This window comes from Mangifera indica, chromosome 5 (assembly GCF_011075055.1).
Source record: "Mangifera indica cultivar Alphonso chromosome 5, CATAS_Mindica_2.1, whole genome shotgun sequence".
In the NCBI taxonomy this organism is placed as follows: Eukaryota; Viridiplantae; Streptophyta; class Magnoliopsida; order Sapindales; family Anacardiaceae; genus Mangifera; species Mangifera indica.
Genome location: NC_058141.1, coordinates 10573237 through 10595827, shown reverse-complemented (window position 1 = coordinate 10595827; position 22591 = coordinate 10573237). Strand labels below are relative to the sequence as shown.

The 22591-nt window shown below is 34.2% G+C and overlaps 3 protein-coding genes across 5 annotated transcripts; 1 reads left to right on the top strand and 2 right to left on the bottom strand.

The window, feature by feature from the left end:
- The first annotated feature begins 2512 nt into the window (after nt 1–2512).
- Nucleotides 2513–18316, top strand: LOC123215854 (thioredoxin H7-like). 3 transcript variants are annotated; one of them, XM_044636115.1, is made up of 3 exons: nt 2513–2728; nt 2832–2954; nt 3028–3376. In XM_044636115.1, exons 1-3 carry the CDS (start codon nt 2597–2599, stop codon nt 3163–3165), a joined length of 393 nt encoding a protein of 130 aa, XP_044492050.1. In that variant the 5' UTR covers nt 2513–2596; the 3' UTR covers nt 3166–3376. The 3 variants fall into 3 exon arrangements, with proteins under 3 accessions (XP_044492050.1, XP_044492049.1, XP_044492048.1); XM_044636114.1 differs by lacking the exons at nt 2832–2954; nt 3028–3376 and adding exons at nt 17761–17883; nt 17957–18316 and having other exon boundaries at nt 2521–2728; XM_044636113.1 differs by lacking the exons at nt 2513–2728; nt 2832–2954; nt 3028–3376 and adding exons at nt 17407–17657; nt 17761–17883; nt 17957–18316.
- On the bottom strand, nt 7776–10385 carry LOC123215852 (dnaJ homolog subfamily B member 1-like). The gene is made up of 2 exons (XM_044636112.1): nt 9975–10385; nt 7776–8571 (listed from the first exon to the last, which is right to left on the bottom strand). The coding sequence occupies exons 1-2, from the start codon at nt 10205–10207 to the stop codon at nt 8124–8126; spliced, it is 681 nt and encodes a 226-aa protein (XP_044492047.1). The 5' UTR covers nt 10208–10385; the 3' UTR covers nt 7776–8123.
- A 1318-nt stretch (nt 18317–19634) lies between the features above and the next one.
- LOC123215850 (dnaJ homolog subfamily B member 1-like) lies at nt 19635–22591 on the bottom strand. The gene is made up of 2 exons (XM_044636110.1): nt 21883–22591; nt 19635–20440 (listed from the first exon to the last, which is right to left on the bottom strand). The coding sequence occupies exons 1-2, from the start codon at nt 22389–22391 to the stop codon at nt 19990–19992; spliced, it is 960 nt and encodes a 319-aa protein (XP_044492045.1). The 5' UTR covers nt 22392–22591; the 3' UTR covers nt 19635–19989.

Sequence of the window (22591 nt, the reverse complement as noted above, 5' to 3'; positions counted from 1 at the left end):
CTGCTGACTCCATTTCCCATCATTGCCAGCACCAACCATTAAAAGTTTGCATTTACCAAAGGGAGAAGGACTATTTCCCACCCAACTTTTGATGCATTCTCAAATTGGCACCCACGGTAGATGAAAATCCAGTTTTCCCACCCGTGACCAAACTGCCGTCCAATTTTTCAGTTAGGGACAGGGGCAAAATCGTCATTTGCTATTTAAAACTTTAAAACTTTTAAATTTTACCGTTTCCCCCCTCCAGGTTTTAAAAACTAATAACTAACCCATCCTCAAAGTTTAAAAAGTTTAGATTTCACCCCTGGGGTTTGCTCCTTCTCCGGCCACCATCGACGGCCGACGCATTCGATCGATCTCCCATCTCCGACTACAAAGGACGACGAAGGACGACCCTTCTTAGCCCAGATCTGGACGACGACGACGAAGCGTCGTCCAGATCTGGAAGAATAGACGAAGGACGACGCTTTGTCGTCCTTCGTCGTTGTGTCTTCCAGATGCGACGAGCGACGAAGAGAGAAGAAGAGAGACCTAGAAGACGAGCGATCTCCCAGATCTCCCAGATCTGGACGACGAGCAACGAAGAGAGGTCTCTTCGTCGCATCGTGCGACGAAGAGATCTCCGTCTCTTCGTCGCACCGTGCGACGAAGAGATCTCCGTAGCACCGTGCGATGAAGAGATCTCCGTCTCTTCGTCGCACCAGGAGAAGGAGGAGGCCGGTAACGACGCCGGAGAAGACGTCTGGAGATGAAGTTATGGGGGGTGAAATGCTAGTTTTGAAAGTTATGGGGGGCGGCTGTATTTTGAAAAATATGAAAACCCTAGGTTTGGGGGTGAAAATGTTATTTTTTAAAGTTGAGGGGTATTTTGTATCTGTCGTGGGGTGAAAATGTTAGTTTCTAAAACCTAAGGGGGGTGAATGGTAAAACTCTCACATTAATTTTGAGAAATTAAATTGAGGGGTATTTTTGTCATTTCATCTAACAAGGGTAAAATAGACATTTTACCCTTATGCAAACAGAAATCATCCATTTTAACAGCTCACGGGTGGGAAAACTGGATTTTCATCTGCCGTGGGTGCCAATTTGAGAATGCATCAAAAGTTGGGTGGGAAATAGTCCTTCTCCCTTTACCAAATCAATGTCTTTCTGGTTTTGCTATTATCTTGCAGAAGCAATTTTATATCTTTTCTTTTTAACAAATAAGGTTATCCCAGAGAGAAAAATGTAAGCCATGCCCATTTTTCCCCGACAAAAAGAAGAAATTCCCCCCACCATTAATCTTTCTTTTCTTTTTCTTTTTATTTTTTTGTGAACATTTGATTCCTGAGTGGCCTGTGATAATTTCTCATTATCTTGCTATTGCCTTTAGTTTTCTTTCCTCAGTGGGCAAACATGTAGTGTTCCATGATAACGGTGTTACAGAGAACCGGTAAAGTTGTTCTTCCTAAGGACCATTAGATGTATAAAGGAAGATGCTCTCTCAGCAGCCACAAAATTTAAATGTAAATGGCCTACGCATCTTCTCTTTCTGCTCTTTTTCTTCTTCCTTTTTTTTTTTTTTTTTTTTTTGCCTACAAACACTTACAGATTACCAACTCCTATGGCCATTACCCATTTGCCCATTCTCCCAGTTAGCTTATTTCATTTTATACATGTCAAAATTGCTTTTTAACAAAGTGGTGTTTGTATAATTTCTTTCAAACGATTTAATGCTCCTCTATTATCATTATTATCTGTCGACAACTCAAACATGTTGCAATGGCTATCACCTTGTATTAGTTCCTTTGTTCAATACACCTAATAATTCTCACTTACTCATATTGGTAGAGGATGATTTCATAAGGTTAGATTCTTGGGGTATAGATTAAAGTGTAAAGAAGAAACAAAATCATAAATAATTAAAACATGGTGCTTTACAATTGACGGCCAGCAACAAAAAGAACCTTTTTGCCATATGAAAATATATGAATCCAGTTTTATTCCGTAAGTAATTCTTGTGGTCATAAGATTAGACCATGAAGATATTATGCTGAAAATATAGAATTAAATGCCCTACCAACCTTAAAAATCTTTTTAAAAAAATAAAAAGCCTAAAGACTTATTCGCACCCAAGGATCAGTATAAAATCAATCTCACACTTATTAACTTTTAAAAACCTAAATAATACGTATCTATATGTTAATTTTGGTTATTATAATTAAGAGTAAAATTATAATTTAAAGATTTTATTTAAACAAAAAAAAAATTATTTCTTCTTTTCACTTTAGTTTTGAAAAATAACAATTTGGTGGAAATAAATCAATGGGTGTAAGTTTTGGTTTACACCAAACCTTGGGTGGAAAGTTTTAAAATAATTACGGAGATGTTTAAGTTTTAAAAAATTAACGGATGCAATAGAGTTACACCAAACCTTGGGTGGGAGTAAGTCTCTTGGCCAAAAATAAATAGCCACTGTCATGGAATACACTTTGAGATCATAACATGAGTCCTGAAACTTATATAAAGCCATCCCTACCACCACACTCTTCACTACAAACCAAATTAAAGCTCTTGTCTTGTTAGCTGTAAGCAATTTTCCTTTGAGAAATTGAAGATGGGAGCAAACATGTCTGAGCTCGAGAACCCACATGGCTTCAGCCTTGTAAATACCAACCAGCTTATAGAGTGTCAATCCAAGAACCAATGGAAGGCTCAGTTTGATGCCAACAAAGGAAGCAACAAGCTGGTGAGTACCCAATAACATTTCTTTTCATTAAATGCATGCATGGTGTTAATATTTATTATCTTAATATTAATGGTTAAATATGGTTTTGATTTTGGTGATGAAGATGGTGGTTTATTTCACTGCTCCATGGTGTAGACCTTGCAAATTGCTGGAACCATATATCAAAGAGTTAGCTGCCAAGTATTCAGACATTTCGTTTCTCAAGATTGATACCGATAAGCTGATGGTAAATAATTACCATTTTTACATTGAATACGATTATGATGTATGCTTGCTTATAAGTTCATTGATGAGAACAGGCGGTGGCAAGGGAATTTGAGCAGATTGATGTGTTGCCAACCATGGTTTTTGTTAAGAAAGGGAAAGAAATTGATAGGGTGGTGGGAGCCAAGAAGGAAGACGTGCAGATTAAAATTGAGAAACACAGGAGCTTTTAATTATTACAAGTATTAAATCATACTATGTTACTGCCTTAAAATAAATGAAGGCTCTATAGACCACAGACACACCAGAACTGGCTGAAAGTCTGTGCTATTTGCTATATAAGATTTTGTCATTTCTTTAATTTTCATATGATTAATGTAGCTTGTACTATGCTTTCTTTATCGTGAATTTTTAATATCAGTACACATCTATGTGTTGTGATCATCCTAAATCATGCAAGCTATTAACTTATTTAGGGAATTTATCATATTAACAATTAGTAGTAATACTTTCTCATTTGAGATATTTTGTCTAGACAATGTAAATACTAAGTTCTGAAATATAGAGAAGTGTTCTACTTCTCCCAAGAGAAGCCCCAACAACCAAAGGGATGACAAGCAAGGCCCAGAAGCCAAACCTCATTATCAATTGATCAATTCCAACAAAATAGTTGATCTACTAGTTTCACACCACTGAATGGAACTAATTTTTCACTATGGCTTATGAATGCATTGATATCCATAAAAAAAAAAAAAACAGAGGTTAGGTTCATAAATATAAATTGTGTAAACTTAATTGCTTGAAATCGATATAATTAATTGAACAAATCAAAAGTCATATCTCGTTATTGAACTCTTTGATATCAAAAGTCATATCTCATCTTCTTACCCAGTTTAAGTCATCTTACTTCCTTCAGTTTGTTCATTTTTATGTTTATGATCCATCTTTAGAAATTTCATTCAATAGTTGTAAATATTATATGTGTTTTATTGGTGATTTCTTGTGTTTCACTTGGTTTTATCATTACTTGTCGCTCTAAATTTCTCAATGTTTTTCTCATCTTTCATAAATTTGCCGAGAACCAACTTTAATGTAGACTATAAGCTATTTAGTGTGACAATACCTTTAGTTTTTGTCCATTGCACTACATATGTATCCTTCCCATATTCCCTTTTTTAGAATGGAATGGCCGAGTAGAAACATCGTCATATCATGTAGATTGGTCTTGTTATGATGACTCAAGCTTCTTGTCCACTATCTTTTTGGGAATTTGCTTTCGAGACTATAGTTCATTTGATCAATCAGTTGCCCTCCTTAGTCATTAGACATCTCTCCCATTGGCATGTTCTTTTTCATGTTCCTCTTAATATCTCTACTTTACGAGTTTTTGAATATGTTGTTTCCCTCTACTTATGACCTAATGCACAACACAAATTCGCTCCTCATTCTCAAAAGTGCATTTTTTTTTTTAGGTATTCTCCTAGTTATTAGGGTTACTATTACCTCTACCTTTAGACATAGAAGTTTTATATAGTAGTTAATGTAATTTTTGATGAGACCAACTTTTCTTACAACAAAGTGATTTCTCTTGCGAGACAATCATCTAGCTCATCTTCAGTGTTCTTACTACTACCAATATGAGCTCTAATGAAACCTACTTTTTTTTCCTCACCAGTTTCCACTAAAATTTTGGTTACAACACTTTTTGACTCTCTTGCATTATTTTCTTCACCCTCTGCCCCAACATTAGATCCTTTTACCACATCATATCAAATGGTTACTTAACTATGGGATGATACTATAGCTCGACATACACTAACTTGCCATCACACATTTGCCCTTATGGCTAGTGCTCACACCTATATTGAGCCAACCTACTTCACTCAAGCATCCCAACATTCTTATTGGAACGATGCTATGATTGCTAAGTACATTGCTCTCATTCGTAATAACACTTGGGAACTCGTTGTACAACCACCTCATGTTCGATCTATTGGTTGTAAATGGATATACAAGGTTAAGCTTTAATCTGATGGTTCTCTTGAGTGGTACAAAACTAATCTTGTGGTGAAAGGTTTTCGTTAGTAAGCTAGTGTTGACTTCATCGAGACATTTAGCCTTGTGGTAAAGCTCATTACTGTTTAGATTATTCTCGCCCTAGCCTACTCTCATGGATGGCATAAATACCAGTATAACCTCTCCAATGCCTTCCTACATGGTTTTCTTAATGTAGAGATATACGTAGTTCAACTTTCTGGTTTTGAGGACCTCTCTCGTCCACATCATGTTTGTCATCTTAGTCGGTTTTTGTATGGTCTTATATAGTCTTCTCCTGAGTAATATCAACAGTTAAATACCTTTCTGACACAACTAGGATTTATTATCTTTGCGGCTAATACTTCATTGTTCATCATGCATACTTATGAGTTTACTATTTTCATTCTAGTCTACGTTGACAACATCATTCTTATAAGTTCTCCCAATGCTCCTTTCTTTGGTTTTCTTAATACACTACATATAGATTTCGTTATTAAGGACTTGGGACTGATTCATTATTTTTTCGGTGTTGGAGTTCAACAAACTTAAGAAGGACTCTTACTTCATCAAGGGAAGTTCACTTTGGATATTTTTGCTTGTGTAATCTCTACTCCATACTCCACTAATGAACCTCTCTCAATTCAAGAAGATGATTGCTCTTATGTTATATTGAAGTATCATCGGTGTCTTACATTACTTAACTCTCACTCAGCCAGACATTGTCTACTTAGTCAACATGACATGTCAATTCCTCCATGCTCTCATAACTACTCATTGGCAAGCTAGAAAGTGCATCTTTCATTACATTGCAAATACACCCAAACTCAACATTCTCCTCACACGTAGTCCCTCAACATCTCTCCATGGATTCTCCTATGCAAGATGGGCAAGTACCAGTGATGATCGTCGCTCAGTTGGTGGATTTTCTATTTTCCTAGGTTGCAACCTCATCTCATGGTGCTCTTACAAGCAACACATAGTTGCCCAATCTAGCATTGACATAGAATATAAATGCTTAGTAGATACTATAAGCGAAATTATATGGATTGAATATCTTCTTTGAGAACTTTGCGCCTCCCTACCACAACCTCCAACTCTTTTGGTGTGATAATCTTTCCACTCTATACTTGACAACAAATCCAGTCTTCCACACTCCCATAAAGTATATTGGTATCAGCTACTACTTCATTTTACAAATGACTTATTAGAGGTTAACTTTTTATTCACTTTATTTCTTTAATTGACCAATTGGTTAACATTTTTAGACTATCATCTGCATGTTTTCAGGAATGTTAGATAAGACCAAGTGGTCCTCGTCAACACAACCAAGTTTTTAGATTAAATTATATTTAAGTTTAAAATTTGAGATCTGATTTAGTTTAAATTTAAATTTGGATATCAGATTTAATTTAGAGTTTAAATTTTGACATTAGATTTATTTGAATTTAAATTTTAATATTAAGTATATATAAATATGCGAAGATTTATTTGTAAACACACACAATAAATCATAAAGAAAAACACATAATTTATTTGGTCATTTATTCGTTTCTTATTTTTCTAATTAGGTTCTTTGCATTGTCATCTTCATCTCCTCTTTTAACTCTTTCAACTATTAATTGCTCTTTTGTTATCATTGTTACCTGTTGACAGCTCGATTCAATACAAAGAAGAATTCTCAATACTCAGATTGGTAGAGGATGATTTCATAAGGTTAGATTCTTGGGGTATAAATTAAAGTGTAATGAAGAAAGAATTATAGAAATATTAATGTCAATAATAATTAAAATATGGTGCTTTACAATGACGGCCAGCAACAAAAAGAACCCTTCGGCCAAATTAAAATACATGAATCCCATTTTATACAGTAATTACAATTGAAGCTTGACCCAATGGGACATATTGGAGCCAGCCCGATATCATAGAATCAATTCTTGAGATCATGACATGAGTCCTGAAACTTACATAAAGCCATACTCACCACCACAGGCTTCACTCCAAACCAAATCAAAGCTCTTTTGAGAAATTAAGCCGCAACTTTATTTAATTACCTTTTGAAGATGGGAGCAAGCATGTCTGAGCTCGAGAACTCGGATGGATTTAGCCCTGTAAATACCAACCAGCTTATAGAGTGTCATTCCAAGAACCAATGGGAGGCTCAGTTTGATGCCAACAATGAAAGTAACAAACTGGTGAGTACCCGATAACATTTCTTTTCATTATATACGGGGTTTTAATATTAGTAATATTTTTTTATTTATTTAATGTTACTGACTCAATATGGTTTTGATTTTTGTGATGAAGATGGTGGTCTCTTTCACTGCTCCATGCTGTAGACCTTGTAAATTGTTGGAACCGTACTTGAAAGAGTTAGCTGCCAAGTATTCAGACATTTCGTTTGTCAAGATTGATATCGATAAGCTGATGGTAAACAATTACCAGTTTTAGATTGAATCTGATTATGATGTATGCTTGCTTACAAGTTAATGATGAAAACAGGTGGTGGCAAAGGAATTTCAGCAGATTGATGTGTTGCCAACCATGGTTTTTGTTAAGAAAGGGAAAGAAATTGATAGTGGTGCGAGCCAAAAAGGAAGAAGTGCAGATGAAAATTGAGAAATAGAGGAACTTTTAATTATTACGAGTGTTGATTAATAAAATGTTACTGCCTTAAAACAAACAAAGGCTCTGTAGACTGACTACAGACACACCAAAAATGGCTGAAACTCATTGATATTTGCTAAATAAGATTTTATCATTTCTTTATTTTTCATAAGATTAGTGATCAATTCGAAGAAATGCAGACTTTCAAAGGGCAAATGTTTAACCATTCAATAGATTATGGTTCATCCTTGCAAAAACGAGCATCATACAAAAGGTTGTTCACCTTACATATTAAATAAGAACTACCACTACATTACCTGTATAGAGATTACTATTACACGGCAAACATTATCTTGGGCCAAAATAAGTAGTGGCAGAGAATTAAAGATGATACTCTTCCTACCACCATGTACTATCAACAATATACTGTTTCCAAACCTCTTTAACATTCTTCTGCTCCAACAGTGGGAGACTTAACATAATTCCATCTAATTGACCCAATGTTAATCAGGACTACTGGATAGTTGTTACCTCAGGTTTGAGTTTCCAACTAGACATCAGCTCCACCCAACCCCCTCTTCAAATATGATTTCTGTTCAGCTGTGAGTCTTGACGGAAACATGACATCAAACTTAATAATAAAGTTTCCCTTCTTGCCAGCATCTTTTGAGATGGGCATTCCTTCCTTTGGGATCACTACCTCATCCCCTGGTTTGATTATATCTGTCACTGGGATGATGAGATTCCTTCCATCCAGGGTTGGCATGGTATAAGTCTGCCCTGTAAGTGCCTCTAGAAGTGATATTTTCTTATTGACCACCAGATCATTCCCATCCCTCTTGAAAATAGCATGGGGTTTCTCATCCACCACAAAAATAATATCAGCTGGAGTGACACCACGTTCTTGGTTACCTTTCTCGGGAAACGTGATTTTTGTACCCTTCTTCCAGCCGGGTTTAATATCTATGGTTAAGATTTCCTCCACAGTTTTCTGCTTACTGCAAGACAAGTACTTTTCTATCAATCCAGAATAATTGATAGTAATAAAGCCGCATTCAAGGAAAGAAATGTAAGTCAATTTTTTGTCATTCAACAAATTGTGTCACATTCTCCTAAATGATTAAGATATTGCCAATGCCATCCTATATTCCAAAATATATCAGATAGATACACCTGTCAACAGCAGCAAACTGATTACAGCTTACTACACACCAAAAGTGGACAAAGACATAACCAGGAAAGAGCAAAACGACCAAGTGGACCCAAAACCTCTTGGAGCCGGTTTCAAATATTATAGAACCGGCACTTTGCAGGTAGGTTACTTTTCCTAATGTTTTTAAAATCAGATCGGTGATCAAATTGATTATCTCACTGATTCATGGTTCAACTTATTATCAAATTATAATAAATAGATTTTATTTAAAAATTTATAAAAAATGAAATCAATCAAGATATTCACACCTATGAAGATTAAAATATTTCATTTTTAAAGAGTAATAATTATTTATTTAATTTTAATGAAACAATTAAAATAAAAAAGTCTCAATCTCATGATACAGAAAAAAACATAATTCTGTAAATTATTATCTATAGAAGACATTTTAATAGTTATGAGATAATTTTTTTCTTTTTCCTTATAAATCTCTAAAAATTCATTTAATCTAATAAAAATAATCAAATTATTTAAAAATAATTAAAATTTCAAAAAGTATTCAAAATTTTAATCATATCTAATCAAACCTGATTTTTTATTGAGTTTGACTAGTTCAATTAAAAACTCTTTTTCTTATATTAACCCAATCAGAATTAGAGTTGATTCCCGATTCAAACAATTGAACCGGCCGGTCCAATCCAGTTTTAAAATCATTAACTTTTCCAACCCTCTAAAGAACCGGAACCAGCCCCAGCACCGGATTTAAAACCAAATATGGTGTAGGTTACCTTAACGGAGAGTGTCTGAGACAAACCGACCTAACAGGTTCTGGGTCAGTTCTAGTTCAGATTCCATTTCTAGCTTTTATAGCAGAGTACCCCGATCAGCTCCCCCCTAGTTATAACCAAACTTGAAAGTTGCACTGAAAACCAAAACTGAACCCAAATATCACACAAATCATAAGAACCAAATTAATTTCAACATAGTAAATTTCTTTCCGGCCACAAATTAACCGTGACAATTTCTCCCTTATTGTTTTTCCAAACTATGATTCTTGTTCAAAAATCTTAAAAAGCTGCAAATTGATAAACCAGTAACTACGTCAAGATAATCTCAGTTAATCCTACCCACCAACTCAAAATGAAGACATACACTGCTCACCTACCATGCCCATATATCAAATTCGCCACAACATTCTATAACAAAAGTAAAAAATTCATTCAAACGTTGATAAATAAAAAAAATTACCCGAATTTATCCAGAACCACACGAGAAATCCTCATTTTTTTTATAGCGCCCTTGTAAAGCTCCTCCAAACTGCACACCAATTTACTCTCAATCGCCGCCGCTTTTACACTTCCCAGGCTTCTATTCCAATCAGGGCCGCTAAACGTCCCGCTCGGTAGGTCCATAAACTGGGCGAATATATCCCGAGGATTCGAATTACTACTCTCATACGACGGCTTACCAAATTTAGCCATCAGCCGTTCCTCTCCGTACTGCCACGACTCAACTTACGACCAAAATTTTGAAGAAACAAACCAAAAACAAGATTTTTAGCAAGAGAAATAGATCTGTAGACCAGAGGGAAGACTAAGAAGAAGGAGAGAGTGGGAAACACTAGTGGCCTACTAGAATAGCTAAAACGAGAGTCCAGTCAATTGTCTTAAATAAATGAATAAAGTGTACAAGATACTTAGCCTATTTCACCCTTGAAGTAATTTTATTTCTACTTCCACACATTTATTGTAATCAAGTCATTGTCTCAACTACGAATTAGATGCTGGAAAATCGAATAACAAAAAGTAAAAACAAGTGGGCAGAAACCCAGAACCACAATTTTGCTGCTGACTCAATATCCCATCACTGTCAGCACCGACCATAAAAAGTTTGCAAACGCCAAAAAGAAAAGTAGACAAGTGGCCTAATCAATGACTTTCTGGTTCAATAAAACTATGTGTATTCAATTTTGATATATAATTTATGTATACAGATAGGATATTATCGTATGATTATATATTTTTTTATCATATAGTGACATATTTTAAAATCACCTAATTACATGATGACACATCATTATATACATAAATTATGTATCAAAATTGGATATACATAGCATTGCTCTTTCTGGTTTTGCTATTATCTTGCAGAAGCATTTTTATGTCTCTTCCTTTTAACGAATAAGGTTATCCACTGTAACAAATATTTAATTTAAAAACAAAAAATTTTGTCTTAAAAACTCAAAATTTCAGTCTTAAAAAGTCTTTTAGAACAAAAAAATAAAATAGTCAAAAAGATGCATTATCAATTGATAATGCGCACAAAAATTTTTCATCTTTGATTGTATAATGAATTAAAGATAATTTTTTTCGTCCTTGAATATATAATGAATTGGGAACAAAATTTTCCATCCTTGATTATACATTAAATTAGGAATAATTTTTTTCATCATTGAATGTATAATGAATCAAAGACAACATTTCTCGTCCTTGAATGTATAATGAATTAGAGATAACATTTTTCGTTCTTGAATGTATAATGAATTAAAGACAAGATTTTTTTTTCTTAATTGAATATGAATTAGAGACAAAATTTTTAGTCTTTAATTGTGTAACAAATTGAGGACAATTTTTTTTTGTCCTTGATTGTATAATAAATTAGGGACAATTTTTTTTTGTCCTTGATTAAGTAGTGAATTGAAGACAATTTTTTATGTCTTTAATTGTATTGTGAATCGAAAATAAAAAATTTCTTGAATTTAAAAGAAAATGTTCAAAGAGTCACTAATGGATTGTGTTAAACCAAAATGTTCAATTCTACCACCAAAGAAATTGTGCCATATTTGAAGTTCAAAGGGTCAATCACAAGGCAAATGTTTCTTGAATTTAGGGGTCTAATCATATTCGTGCCTCAAAAATTCAAATCCTAAACATAGTATCACACATGTACATATAATATATCTTAAACTAAAAATATAATAAATTCATGATAACGGTAAGCTTAAACCTTTTTTTGAACATATAACATTTTCATTATCATCCAAAATCTGGAAGCATTATACCAAGCAAATAAAAAATCAAAACCATATGAAATCAATGCATCAAATTGATCAAAATTTATCATGCATTTTCTAGGAGCCCCTCCTCCCATTCCAGGCTTAAGTATGTATACATTTTCCCTATTCTTACAATGAGTTGCATGACCCATTTAGTTATGTATTCTCTTCCAATCAATACGAAAGTTTAGAAAGTTAGAATATACTCTATATTAAGTAGAGATAACCCAGACAATTAGGGATATTTTACATTTTATATTAATAGGAAACACATAATAAACTCTTTGTTACATAATATGTCAGTGAGATAATTAAAATTTGTATTCAGTGTATATCAGAAGAATGAAACCATAGAACTACATCCATTCTAATTTTAGCAAAACTCATTTCCAATGAGTATCAAAAGAACGTGAACTCAAATTTCCAGATATTCTATAATAGCATCAAGGATAACTAATCATTGTGTATTAGAATTTTAGTATCTAGAACAGTTGATATAATGATATGGGCTGCATCAAATACAAATTACTTATGACTTTTACCTTAAAGAAGCATATGGATGATTTCCAGCGACTAACAACATCTATAACATTTTTTCTTATCATTCTAAGTGAACGGTTAGTTCATCTACCTTTTTTTGATATTTAATATTTGTAATACCCTCAGATATGTTTCAGGGGCAATTACGTTTTTTGACCCTATTTCGAGAATATATATATATATTCACGTGTATGTATGTGTTTTTATTTATATATGTATATATATAACTCTCTAGATATATATATAAAGAAATAAAAAAAAGGAAAAAGAAAAAAAAAAGAGAAAAAGGTAAAGATGTATATAAAGAGAAAGGAAAAAGACAAAACAAAAGAAACTTCAAGACTTTTCCCTCTTCTTTCCGTCCATTCCAGCAGCCACCATTCTCCATGCTAATTGCTTTTGTTTTGTGAAGATAAAAGAAGAACTTGAAGGGGTTTTGAAAGACAAAATAAGAAAAGGAAACAAAAAAGCATTTTGAAAGCTTTGGTAACCAAAAGATCTCCTTCCTTTCCCTTTTACCTATGATTATATATATTTGATACATGTTATATGAATATGTTAGTGTGTTTTGGTATTGATTTAAGGTGATTTTAGTGATAAAGGAAGCAAGACAAGGAAGGGAAAGCGAACTTGCAAAAATTGGCTTGAAACAAGGTAAGAGGTATCATCCTTGATATGTTGTATATTTTAGGTTTTTGGTTCCTTGGATTTATGTTATAAATGATTATTTTGAAATTGAGAGATATTGTTTTGTCATTTGGGATATCTATGTGTGTAATTTTGTTCATGGCAGAGAGTTACATAATATTTACAGTTTTACCATTGATTTCATCCTACGTTTTGACTATTTTATCTGAGGAATTATACGTGCTATTATAGCTTGTTGGAAAGCTCTTTGAATCCTCTTTCCACTAACATATAGCTTGTATGAATTAGAGATCATTTGGACTGTTAAATATTGTATGAACCAAAAGGACTACTTTATCAAATAAACAGGGGAGAGTTTGTTTTTGCCACTGATTTCATCTCACATTTTCACTGTCTTATATAATGAATTATGAGTGCTATTATAGTTTGTTAGAAAGATCTTTGAATCCTTTTTTCAATGATATATAGTTTGTATGAATTAGAAACTGTTTTGGCTATTAAATTGTATGAAAAAGAAGGATGTCCTGTCAAATGACTGTTCTGTGAACAGTATTTTGCAATTTTTGGAAAGAAAGAAAGAAAGAAAAGGAGGAGAAAAAGGAAATGAAGAAAGAAAGGAAAGAAAGGAAAAGAGAGGAAAGAAATGAGAGAAAAAGAAAAGAAGAAAGAAAGGAAAGAGGAGGAGAAAAAGGAAATGAAGAAAGAAAGGAAAGAAAGGAAAAGAGAGGAAAGAAAGGAGAGAAAAAGAAAAGAAGAAAGAAAGGAAAGAGAGGAAAAGAAAGGAAAGAAAGGAGAGAAAAAGAAAAGAAGAAGAAAAACAAGAAAAGGAATTTGGGGCTCAAGATTCAGGGGTTATCTCAAGAATATGGTCTGATGAGTTACGAATAAAATTGGATGGAAGCAAGAATAGTAAGATATAAGGCACGCATGCATGCTATGAACTATAAGGGGACACTTTACACTACACCGTCCGTAATAGGGCACGTCCGTAGTAAGACATAAATCTACAGTAGGGTCTGCTCGTAGTAGAGCTCAATTCAAATTCAAAAATAGTGTAGTGAGAGAAAAGAAGAGAGATCGAGCTTAGAAAAGTGTCAAGTCCCTAAAGTCAACTTCTAGAAAGTATCAAATAGACACCAGATGGGACAAAGTATGACCCAAATAATAAAGCATGAACTAGATTATCCCCTCGAGTTCTTATGGGGGTTATGAGTGAGGTTGAGTCCCAAGACTGAGTTAGAATAAAAAAGAAAATAGTTTACTTAATTCTTTCCCCTTACTGAGTGTTTTTATCTCTCACTTCCTTTTCTTTCATGATTGCAGGTATAGGTAATCGAGGTAGCTACAAGGCAAGGTTAGGTCAGCAAAAGTAGATCTGATTGGAGCAGGTTACCTCTGGTTTATATTACATGCATATAGTCTTATGTTCTTGTTGATTTTTAACTTTTTGAGATGATGGTACAATTGTATATGATTACTCCATATTTTCAGATACTTTCATATGAGTTTTCATATGAGTATGTACATCTTTTATTCGTTTCCAGATTATTATTTTTCTTAGAATAATTTCTAAACACTTTTAGTGATGCATTTATGTTAAAGTATTATAAAAGAAAAAAAATAGACGCTCCAGATATTAATTCGTAATATTTCTCCTTTAGTAGGTAGTACTTTTAGAAAGGGATATTACAATATTTCTCTCCTCTAATTCTTTAAACCTATCTTTAGATTTTTTAAGAGTATCATCAAGTCTGTTAATTTGAAGATCTAGTCCTCTTTTCTTTTTAGGCTGTGGCCCATACCCAAGTCCTTTAAAATAGCCCGACTAAGTTCCAAGCACTTCATCTAGACCTGGCCACGGTTCATGAACCGCCGGTTTCGGTTCGGAACCGCCAGTTCACGGTTCGAAAATATAAGGACCCTGAACCGAAACCGTAACAGGACGGTTCGTCCACGGTTCAGAACCGCCGGTTCCGGTTCATGGCCCCGGTTCAGAACCGACGGTTTCGGTTTGAAATTGATATTGAACAGTTAATTCTAATACATGATCTTGATTTAATTTTTAAATTATTAATTACAATAATTGAAAATTAAAAGAAAGGCTTGGACTTAATTACAATAAATAAAATTAATTATATAAATAAATTATATGATTAATTATAAAAGATAATTAAAAAATAATAAATAAAATTAATTATAGAAATAAATTCTATAATTAATTATGAATTGTATAAAAAAAATTAAAATTGAAATTGAAATTAATAAAAAATTAAGAAAGAATTTAATTAAATTTAAGAAAATTTGATTGAATTGAAAGATTGAGAGAGTATTAAGAGTTTAAAGAATGAGAATGAGAATTTAAAGGATTGAGTGAGAGAGTAGAAAGATTGAAATTTGAGAGAATGGAATTTGGAGGAGTATATATAGGAAAAAACTTTTTTAAAAAAAATTAAAAATAGGGGGGGTAAATTGAGATTCAGAGAAATTGCAGGGGACCAAGTCCTCTGATTTTCTCTGAAAATTGCAGGGGATTGGTCCCCTGCAATTTCCTTCAAAAGGCAACGGTTCCCTGTGCAGGGAACCGTTGCCTTTTTAAATAAAATTCAAAAAAAAATCAAAAAAATTTCAAAAAATTTCAATTTTTTTTCGGTTCATCATAGTAAACCGCCGGTTCATAAACCGGTGTGAACCGGCGATTCCACGGTTCCAATTTATGTGAACCGGAACCGAACCGTAGAGCCACGGTTTCGGTTCCGGTTCAGTCCGGTTCCGGGTCTGCCGGTTCCGGTTCCAGGTTTATCCGGGCCGGTTTCCGTCTGGTTCACGGGCCAAACCGGCCCGTGGCCAGGTCTAACTTCATCACAAATTTCATTTGCAGTTAATGATTTTTCTTTTTTATGAACTCTTTTCCTTCAACCCTATCATTTCATTCTGCATTTTAGGATGTTCAATGTGAACATCAAATTATATGAAATAACGTAAGCCACAATAACCAAAATCAAACATTGTTATTTGTATTTAGTTGAATACTCATTTATTTCACTTACATATTTTGCCTCAGCTTCATAAGTTATCCAACCCTTTCCTTCCTTGAAATGAGTGAATTTAAAAAAGCTAGTTCAATCACATTCCTCCCCATTTTGTTCTTTCTCCTCCTTATTTCATGCATATCCAAATTGGTCACAATATGATTTCAAATTTGATTTATATTTATGTTTATATTAAACTAATAAAGGTTATTCAATGTAAGCAATGTCCTTTTTCCCCGACAAAAAGAAGAAATTCACCCCACCATTATCTTGCTATTGCCTTTAGTTTTCTGTCCTCACCGGGCAAAATTGTAGTGTTCCATGACAACGGTGTTACAGCGAACCAGTAAAGTTGTTCTTCCTAAGGACCATTAGACGTATAAAGGAAGATGCTGTCTCAGCAGCCACAAAATTTAAATGTAAATGGCCTACGCATCTTCTCTTTCTGCTCTTTTTGCTCTTTTTGCTCTTTTTCTTCTTCCTTTTTTTTTTTTTTTTGGCCTACAAACACTTACAGATTACCAACTCCTATAGCCATTACCCATTTGCCCATTCTCCCAGATGGTTTACTTCATTTTATACATGTCAACATTGCTTTTTAACAAAGTGGTGTTTGTATTATTTCTTTCAAACGATTGAATGCTCCTCTTTTACCGTTATTATCTGTCGACAACTCAAACATGTTGCAATGGCCATCACCTTGTATTGGTTCCTTTGTTCAATACAGTTAATAATTCTCACTAACATACTGGTAGGGGATGATTTCGTAAGGTTAGATTCTTAGGGTATAGATTAAAGTGTAAAGAAGAAAAAAAAATCATAAATAATTAAAACATGGTGCTTTACAATTGACGGCCTGCAACAAAAAGAACCCTTTTGCCATAACAAAATATATGAATCTCGTTTTATTCCGTAATTAATTCTTGTGGTCATAAGATTAGACCATGAAGATATCATGCTGAAAATATAGAATTAAATGCCCTACCAACCTTAAAAACCTTTTCAAAAAATAAAGGCCTAAAGATATTCGCACCCAAAGTTTAGTATAAAATCAATCTCACATTCATTAACTTTCAAAAACTCAAATAATATTCATTCATATGTTAATTTTGATTGTTACAATCAAGAGTAAAATCATTATTTAGAAATTTTATTTAAACAAAGAAAATTTTATTTCTTCTTTTTATCTTAATTTTAAAAACTAACAAATCAATGAAAATAAGTCAGCGGGTGTAAGTTTTGGTTTACACCAAACCTTAGGTGGATAGTTTTAATATAATTAGGGAAGTATATGAGTTTTCAAAAGTTAACTGATGCAATAGACTTACACCAAACCTTGGGTGGGAGACTGGGAGTAAGTCTCTTGGCCGAAAATAAATAGCCACTATCATGGAATCGATACTTGAGATCGTAACATGAGTCCTGAAACTTATATAAAGCCATCCCCACCACCACACTTTTCACTCCAAACCAAATTGAAGCCCTTGTCTTGTTAGTTGTAAGCGATTTTTCTTTCAGAAATTAAAGATGGGAGCAAACATGTCTGAGCTCGAGAACCCACATGGCTTCAGCCTTGTAAATACCAACCAGCTCGTAGAGTGTCATTCCAAGGACCAATGGAAGGCTCAGTTTGATGCCAACAAAGGAAGCAACAAGCTGGTGAGTACCCAATAACATTTCTTTTCATTAAATACATGCATGGTGTTAATATTTATTATCTTAATATTAATGGTTAAATATGGTTTTGATTTTGGTGATGAAGATGGTCGTTTATTTCACTGCTCCATGGTGTAGACCTTGCAAATTGCTGGAACCATATATCAAAGAGTTAGCTGCCAAGTATTCAGACGTTTCGTTTCTCAAGATTGATACCGATGAGCTGATGGTAAATAATTACCATTTTTACATTGAACACGATTATGATGTATGCTTGCTTATAAGTTTATTGATGAAAACAGGCGGTGTCAAGGGAATTTGAGCAGATTGATGTGTTGCCAACCATGGTTTTTGTTAAGAAAGGGAAAGAAACTGATAGGGTGGTGGGAGCCAAAAAGGAAGAAGTGCAGATGAAAATTGAGAAACACAGGAGCTTTTAATGATTACAAGTATTAATTCATACCATGTTATTGCCTTAAAATAAATGAAGGCTCTATAGACAACAGACACACCATAAGTGGCTGAAACTCAGTGTTTGCTAAATAAGATTTTCTTTATTATGTATGTTTAATCTCAGTAAACAGCTTTGTTTTGTGATCATCCTAAATCCTGTAAGCTATAAACTTATTAAGGAAATATACCATATTAACAATTAGTAGCAATATTTTCTGATTTTAGATATTTTGTTTGGACTACGTAAAAACTCAATTATGATATATATAGAGAAGTATTCTACTTCTCCCAAGAGAAACCACATCAACCAAAGGGGTGACAAGCAAGACCCAGAAGCCACCTCATTATCAGTTTACCAATATTGGTTTCACACCAGCTCAAAGGAACTAATTATTCAATTAATAAAACTATGTGTACATGTTTTTTTATATAATTTAAGTGTACAGATAATATATCATCATGTAATCGAATGGTTTTAAATTAAAAATAAAATAACATTCAATCATATGATAATACATTATTTATGTATTCAAATTATACAACATTTCTTATTCAACATGGCTTATGAATGCATTCCTATCAAAATCAATGTTAGGCTCATAGATGATAAATTGCCAAAATTTAACTGTTTGAAGTTGATACGATTAACTGTTCAAATCAAAAGTCATATCTCGTTACTAAACTCTTCAAAATCGATACAATTAGTTACACAAATCAGAGGTTAGATTCTTTACTTAACTCTTCAATATCGATTCACTAGCTTTTTAGGGTTCCAAAAACTTGACTTTGATTAAATGCACCCTTAATAACGAAAAGCTCCATTGGAGTGTTGTATACCATTATATGGCACGCGACATCTAGACAGAGCTAGAGGAGGAATTTTCACAAGTAGGCCACGAATTCAAGAAATAAAAAAAGAAACATTTTAATATGAAGATCTCTTTGTATGATGCCAACCATTGTTTCGATTAAGAATGGGAAAGAATTTGATAGTAAACTTTTAGATAATTTAGTTTTACGATAGTCTTTCAATTTTAGTAATAAAAAATTATCCAAACCACACACACCCTAATTCTTTTTACACCATGAGATTCAACTTTCAATCCCACAACAGGGCAGATTCTGAGAGTGGAGAAAGGTATGATACAACAAAAGTGCAAATCAAAGAATATGTACCAACCACAATGCCTGTGAATTGTAAATTTAGATACATTCCAGCAAGTTCATTGCCATTACTTGTCTCCAGAGTTTATAACGCATATGTTTTATGAATTCAATATATGCATGGAATAACCATTTTCAAAATCACAAGAAGTTGAGAGAATATTTATTCCAATTATTAAAAGAAAAGGTTAGAACATAATAAGATGGAGGGGATACTTCCAACTACTTCACAGTCCTTTGCCTCAAGAATTTTGCCAATTGCCATATTGAAGGATTGGCCACACCACTTCCCACCTGATTCTAATTAAGGGAGATAATAAGGAGGTGCAAACTAAACAAATTCTGCAAGAACAAGAAAAAAAATGGACCTCATACAATAGATTATGATTCATCCTTGCAAATATGGGCATCATACAAAAGGTTTTTCACCTTAATATTAACCAAAAACTACCACCACATTACCTGTATACAAATTCCAATTAGAAGGCAAGCATTATCTTGTGCCAAAACTAGTAGCAGAGAATTAAAGATGATCGTTTTTCCTACCATCATATACTATCAACAATATAATGTTTGCAAACCTCTTTAATATTCTTCCTACTATAAACAATCTTCTGCTTCAATTCAACTGTGGGAGACTCAACATATTTACATCTAATTGACCCCATGTCGATCAGGAATACGAGATAGTTGTCACACCTCAGGCTTGAGTTTCCAGCTACTTATCAGCTCCTCCACCCAACACACTCTTCAAATCTGATTTCTGCTCATCGGTGAGTCTCGACGGAAACATGACATCAAACTTAATAATAAGGTTTCCCTTCTTGCTAGCATCTCTTGAGATGGGCATTCCTTCCTTTGGGATCACCACCTCATAACCTGGTTTAATTATATCTGTCACTGGGATGATGAGATTCCTTCCATCCAGGGTTGGCACACTAAAAGTCTGCCCTGTAAGAGCTTCTAGCAGTGATATTTTCTGATTGACTACCAGATCATTCCCATTCCTCTTGAAAATAGCATGAGGTTTCTCATCCACAACAAAAATAAGATCAGCTGGAGCGACACCAGATTCTTGGTTACCTTTTTCGGGAAAAGTGATTTTTGTACCCTTCTTCCAGCCAGGTTTAATATCTATTTTTAAGATTTCCTCCACAGTTTTCTGCTTACTGCAAGACAGATACTTTTCTATCAATCCAGAATAACTGATAGCAAATTAATAAAGCCGCATTCAAGGAAAGAAATGTAAGTCAATATTATGCCATTCTACAAGTTGTGTTACACATTCTGCTAAATGATTAAGATATTTCCAATCCCATCATATATTCTAAAATATTTCAAATAGATACATCTCTGTCAACAGCAGCAACCTGATTACAACTTACAGACCACACACCAAAAGTGGACAAGGATATAACTAGGAAAAAGCAAAAGAACCAGGTCGAACCAAGCCCTCAGGTACCCGGCATTTTGGATCTAGTTTCAAATTTTAAAGAACCGGCACTGTTAAGGTAGGTTACTTTTCTAACCCTCTAAAGAACCAGAATCAACCCTATAACCAAATATAGGGTACCCGATTGGATATCTTTTTTTCAAAAAAATTATGTTGTCCACCCTAAACACAATTTGTCACCCCTCTTTGGCTTTTTCAGTCAGTTGAATTTCTATTTGCCATAAACCATAATGCCAACCACCACAGTTTTGGAAAATATGAGTGGATTTATGTTGTTACAAGTGAATTTGGTTGCTATTGAGTATTTAGGGGATGGCAGGCTTGGAATTTTCGATTCCACTACTGATTTTCTGAGTGACACTTTGCTCTATTGTAAGCCACAACACTTTGCTATCTCCTTTATTTTTCTTTTTTTTTTTTCAAATTCTTTTCCTCTGTATTTTTTGGATGAATGGATGTTTTGATTTTGATTTATGTTTTTTGGTTGTTGAATGGTGGTTAGTTTGTGGATAATGGTGGATGGCTTTACGATTGAGTGTCAATGGTAAACTGATGTGTTGTGGGGGTGTTGGTGATGGCTTACCGTGGGGATAGTGGGAAGGAGAATCTCTATGAAGAGTTTTAGAGACAAAACGACCTGACAGGTTCCAGGTAGAAAACTATCCTCATAGGTTCTGAGTAGGGTTCCTAAATACTAGGAACCGGTCGGTTCTCGTTCAAATTCCGATTCTCACTTTTATAGCAGAGTAACAAGGTAAGCTCACCCCCTAGTTATAACTGAACTTGAAAGTTGCAATGAAAGCCAAAAATGACCCCAAAGAACACATAAATCATAAGAAACAGATAAATTTCAACATAGTAAATTTCTTCCCGGCCACATATTACCCATAACAATTTCTCCCCTTTTGTTTTTTCAAGCTATGATTCTGATTCAAAAATCTTAAAAAGCTGCAAATTAATAAACCAGTAACTACGTCAAGATAATCTCAATTAATCCTACCCACCAACTCAAAATGAAGGCATACATATTACACTGCTCACCTACCATGCTTATATATCAAATTCGCCACAAAAATCTATAATAAAAGTAGATAATTTATCCAATCCCTAAAATATACTAAAAATGTATTTTCAAAAATTAATAAATAAAAAAATTACCCGAATTCATCCGGAACCACACGAGAAATCCTCATTTTTCTTCTAGCGCCCTTGTAAAGCTCCTCCAAACTACACACTAATTTACTTTCAATCGCCGCCGGCTTTACACTTACCGAAGTATTCCTAACCTCCGTATAAGGGCTTCTATTCCTATCAGGGCCGCTCTTCTTCCCGCTCGATCCGCCGAAAATCTCGGCTAAAATATCCTCAGCGTCAAGCGGATTGTGCCTAAATGCAGAATTCGAATTACTACTCTCATACGACGGCGTACCAAATTCCGTGGCCATCAGCCCTTCCTCTCCGCACAGATCGTAGATCCGACGCTTCTGCGGATCACTCAACACGTCATACGCCTCAGATATCTGCTTGAATTTCGCTTCCGCTTCTTTCTTGTTCACCGGATTCTTGTCAGGGTGCCACTTCATGGCCAACCTCTTATAGGACTTCTTGAGATCATCCTCCGTGGCGCTCCGGCTCACTTTCAGTATATCGTAGTAATCAACTCCCATAACTTCAAGTGTATGAAAATGGAGAAGTCAATACAATTGGCCTGATATGAATGTAAGGAGGACGGAGGTTAAAGCGCCAAAGGTAGAAAGCCCGCAGCAACAGTGTGAGTGGGTTGATATGAAGTCAATACAATTGGCTTGATACGAAGAGTATGAAAACCCGCAGCAACGGTGTGAGTGGGTTCTCAGGAATTTGACAG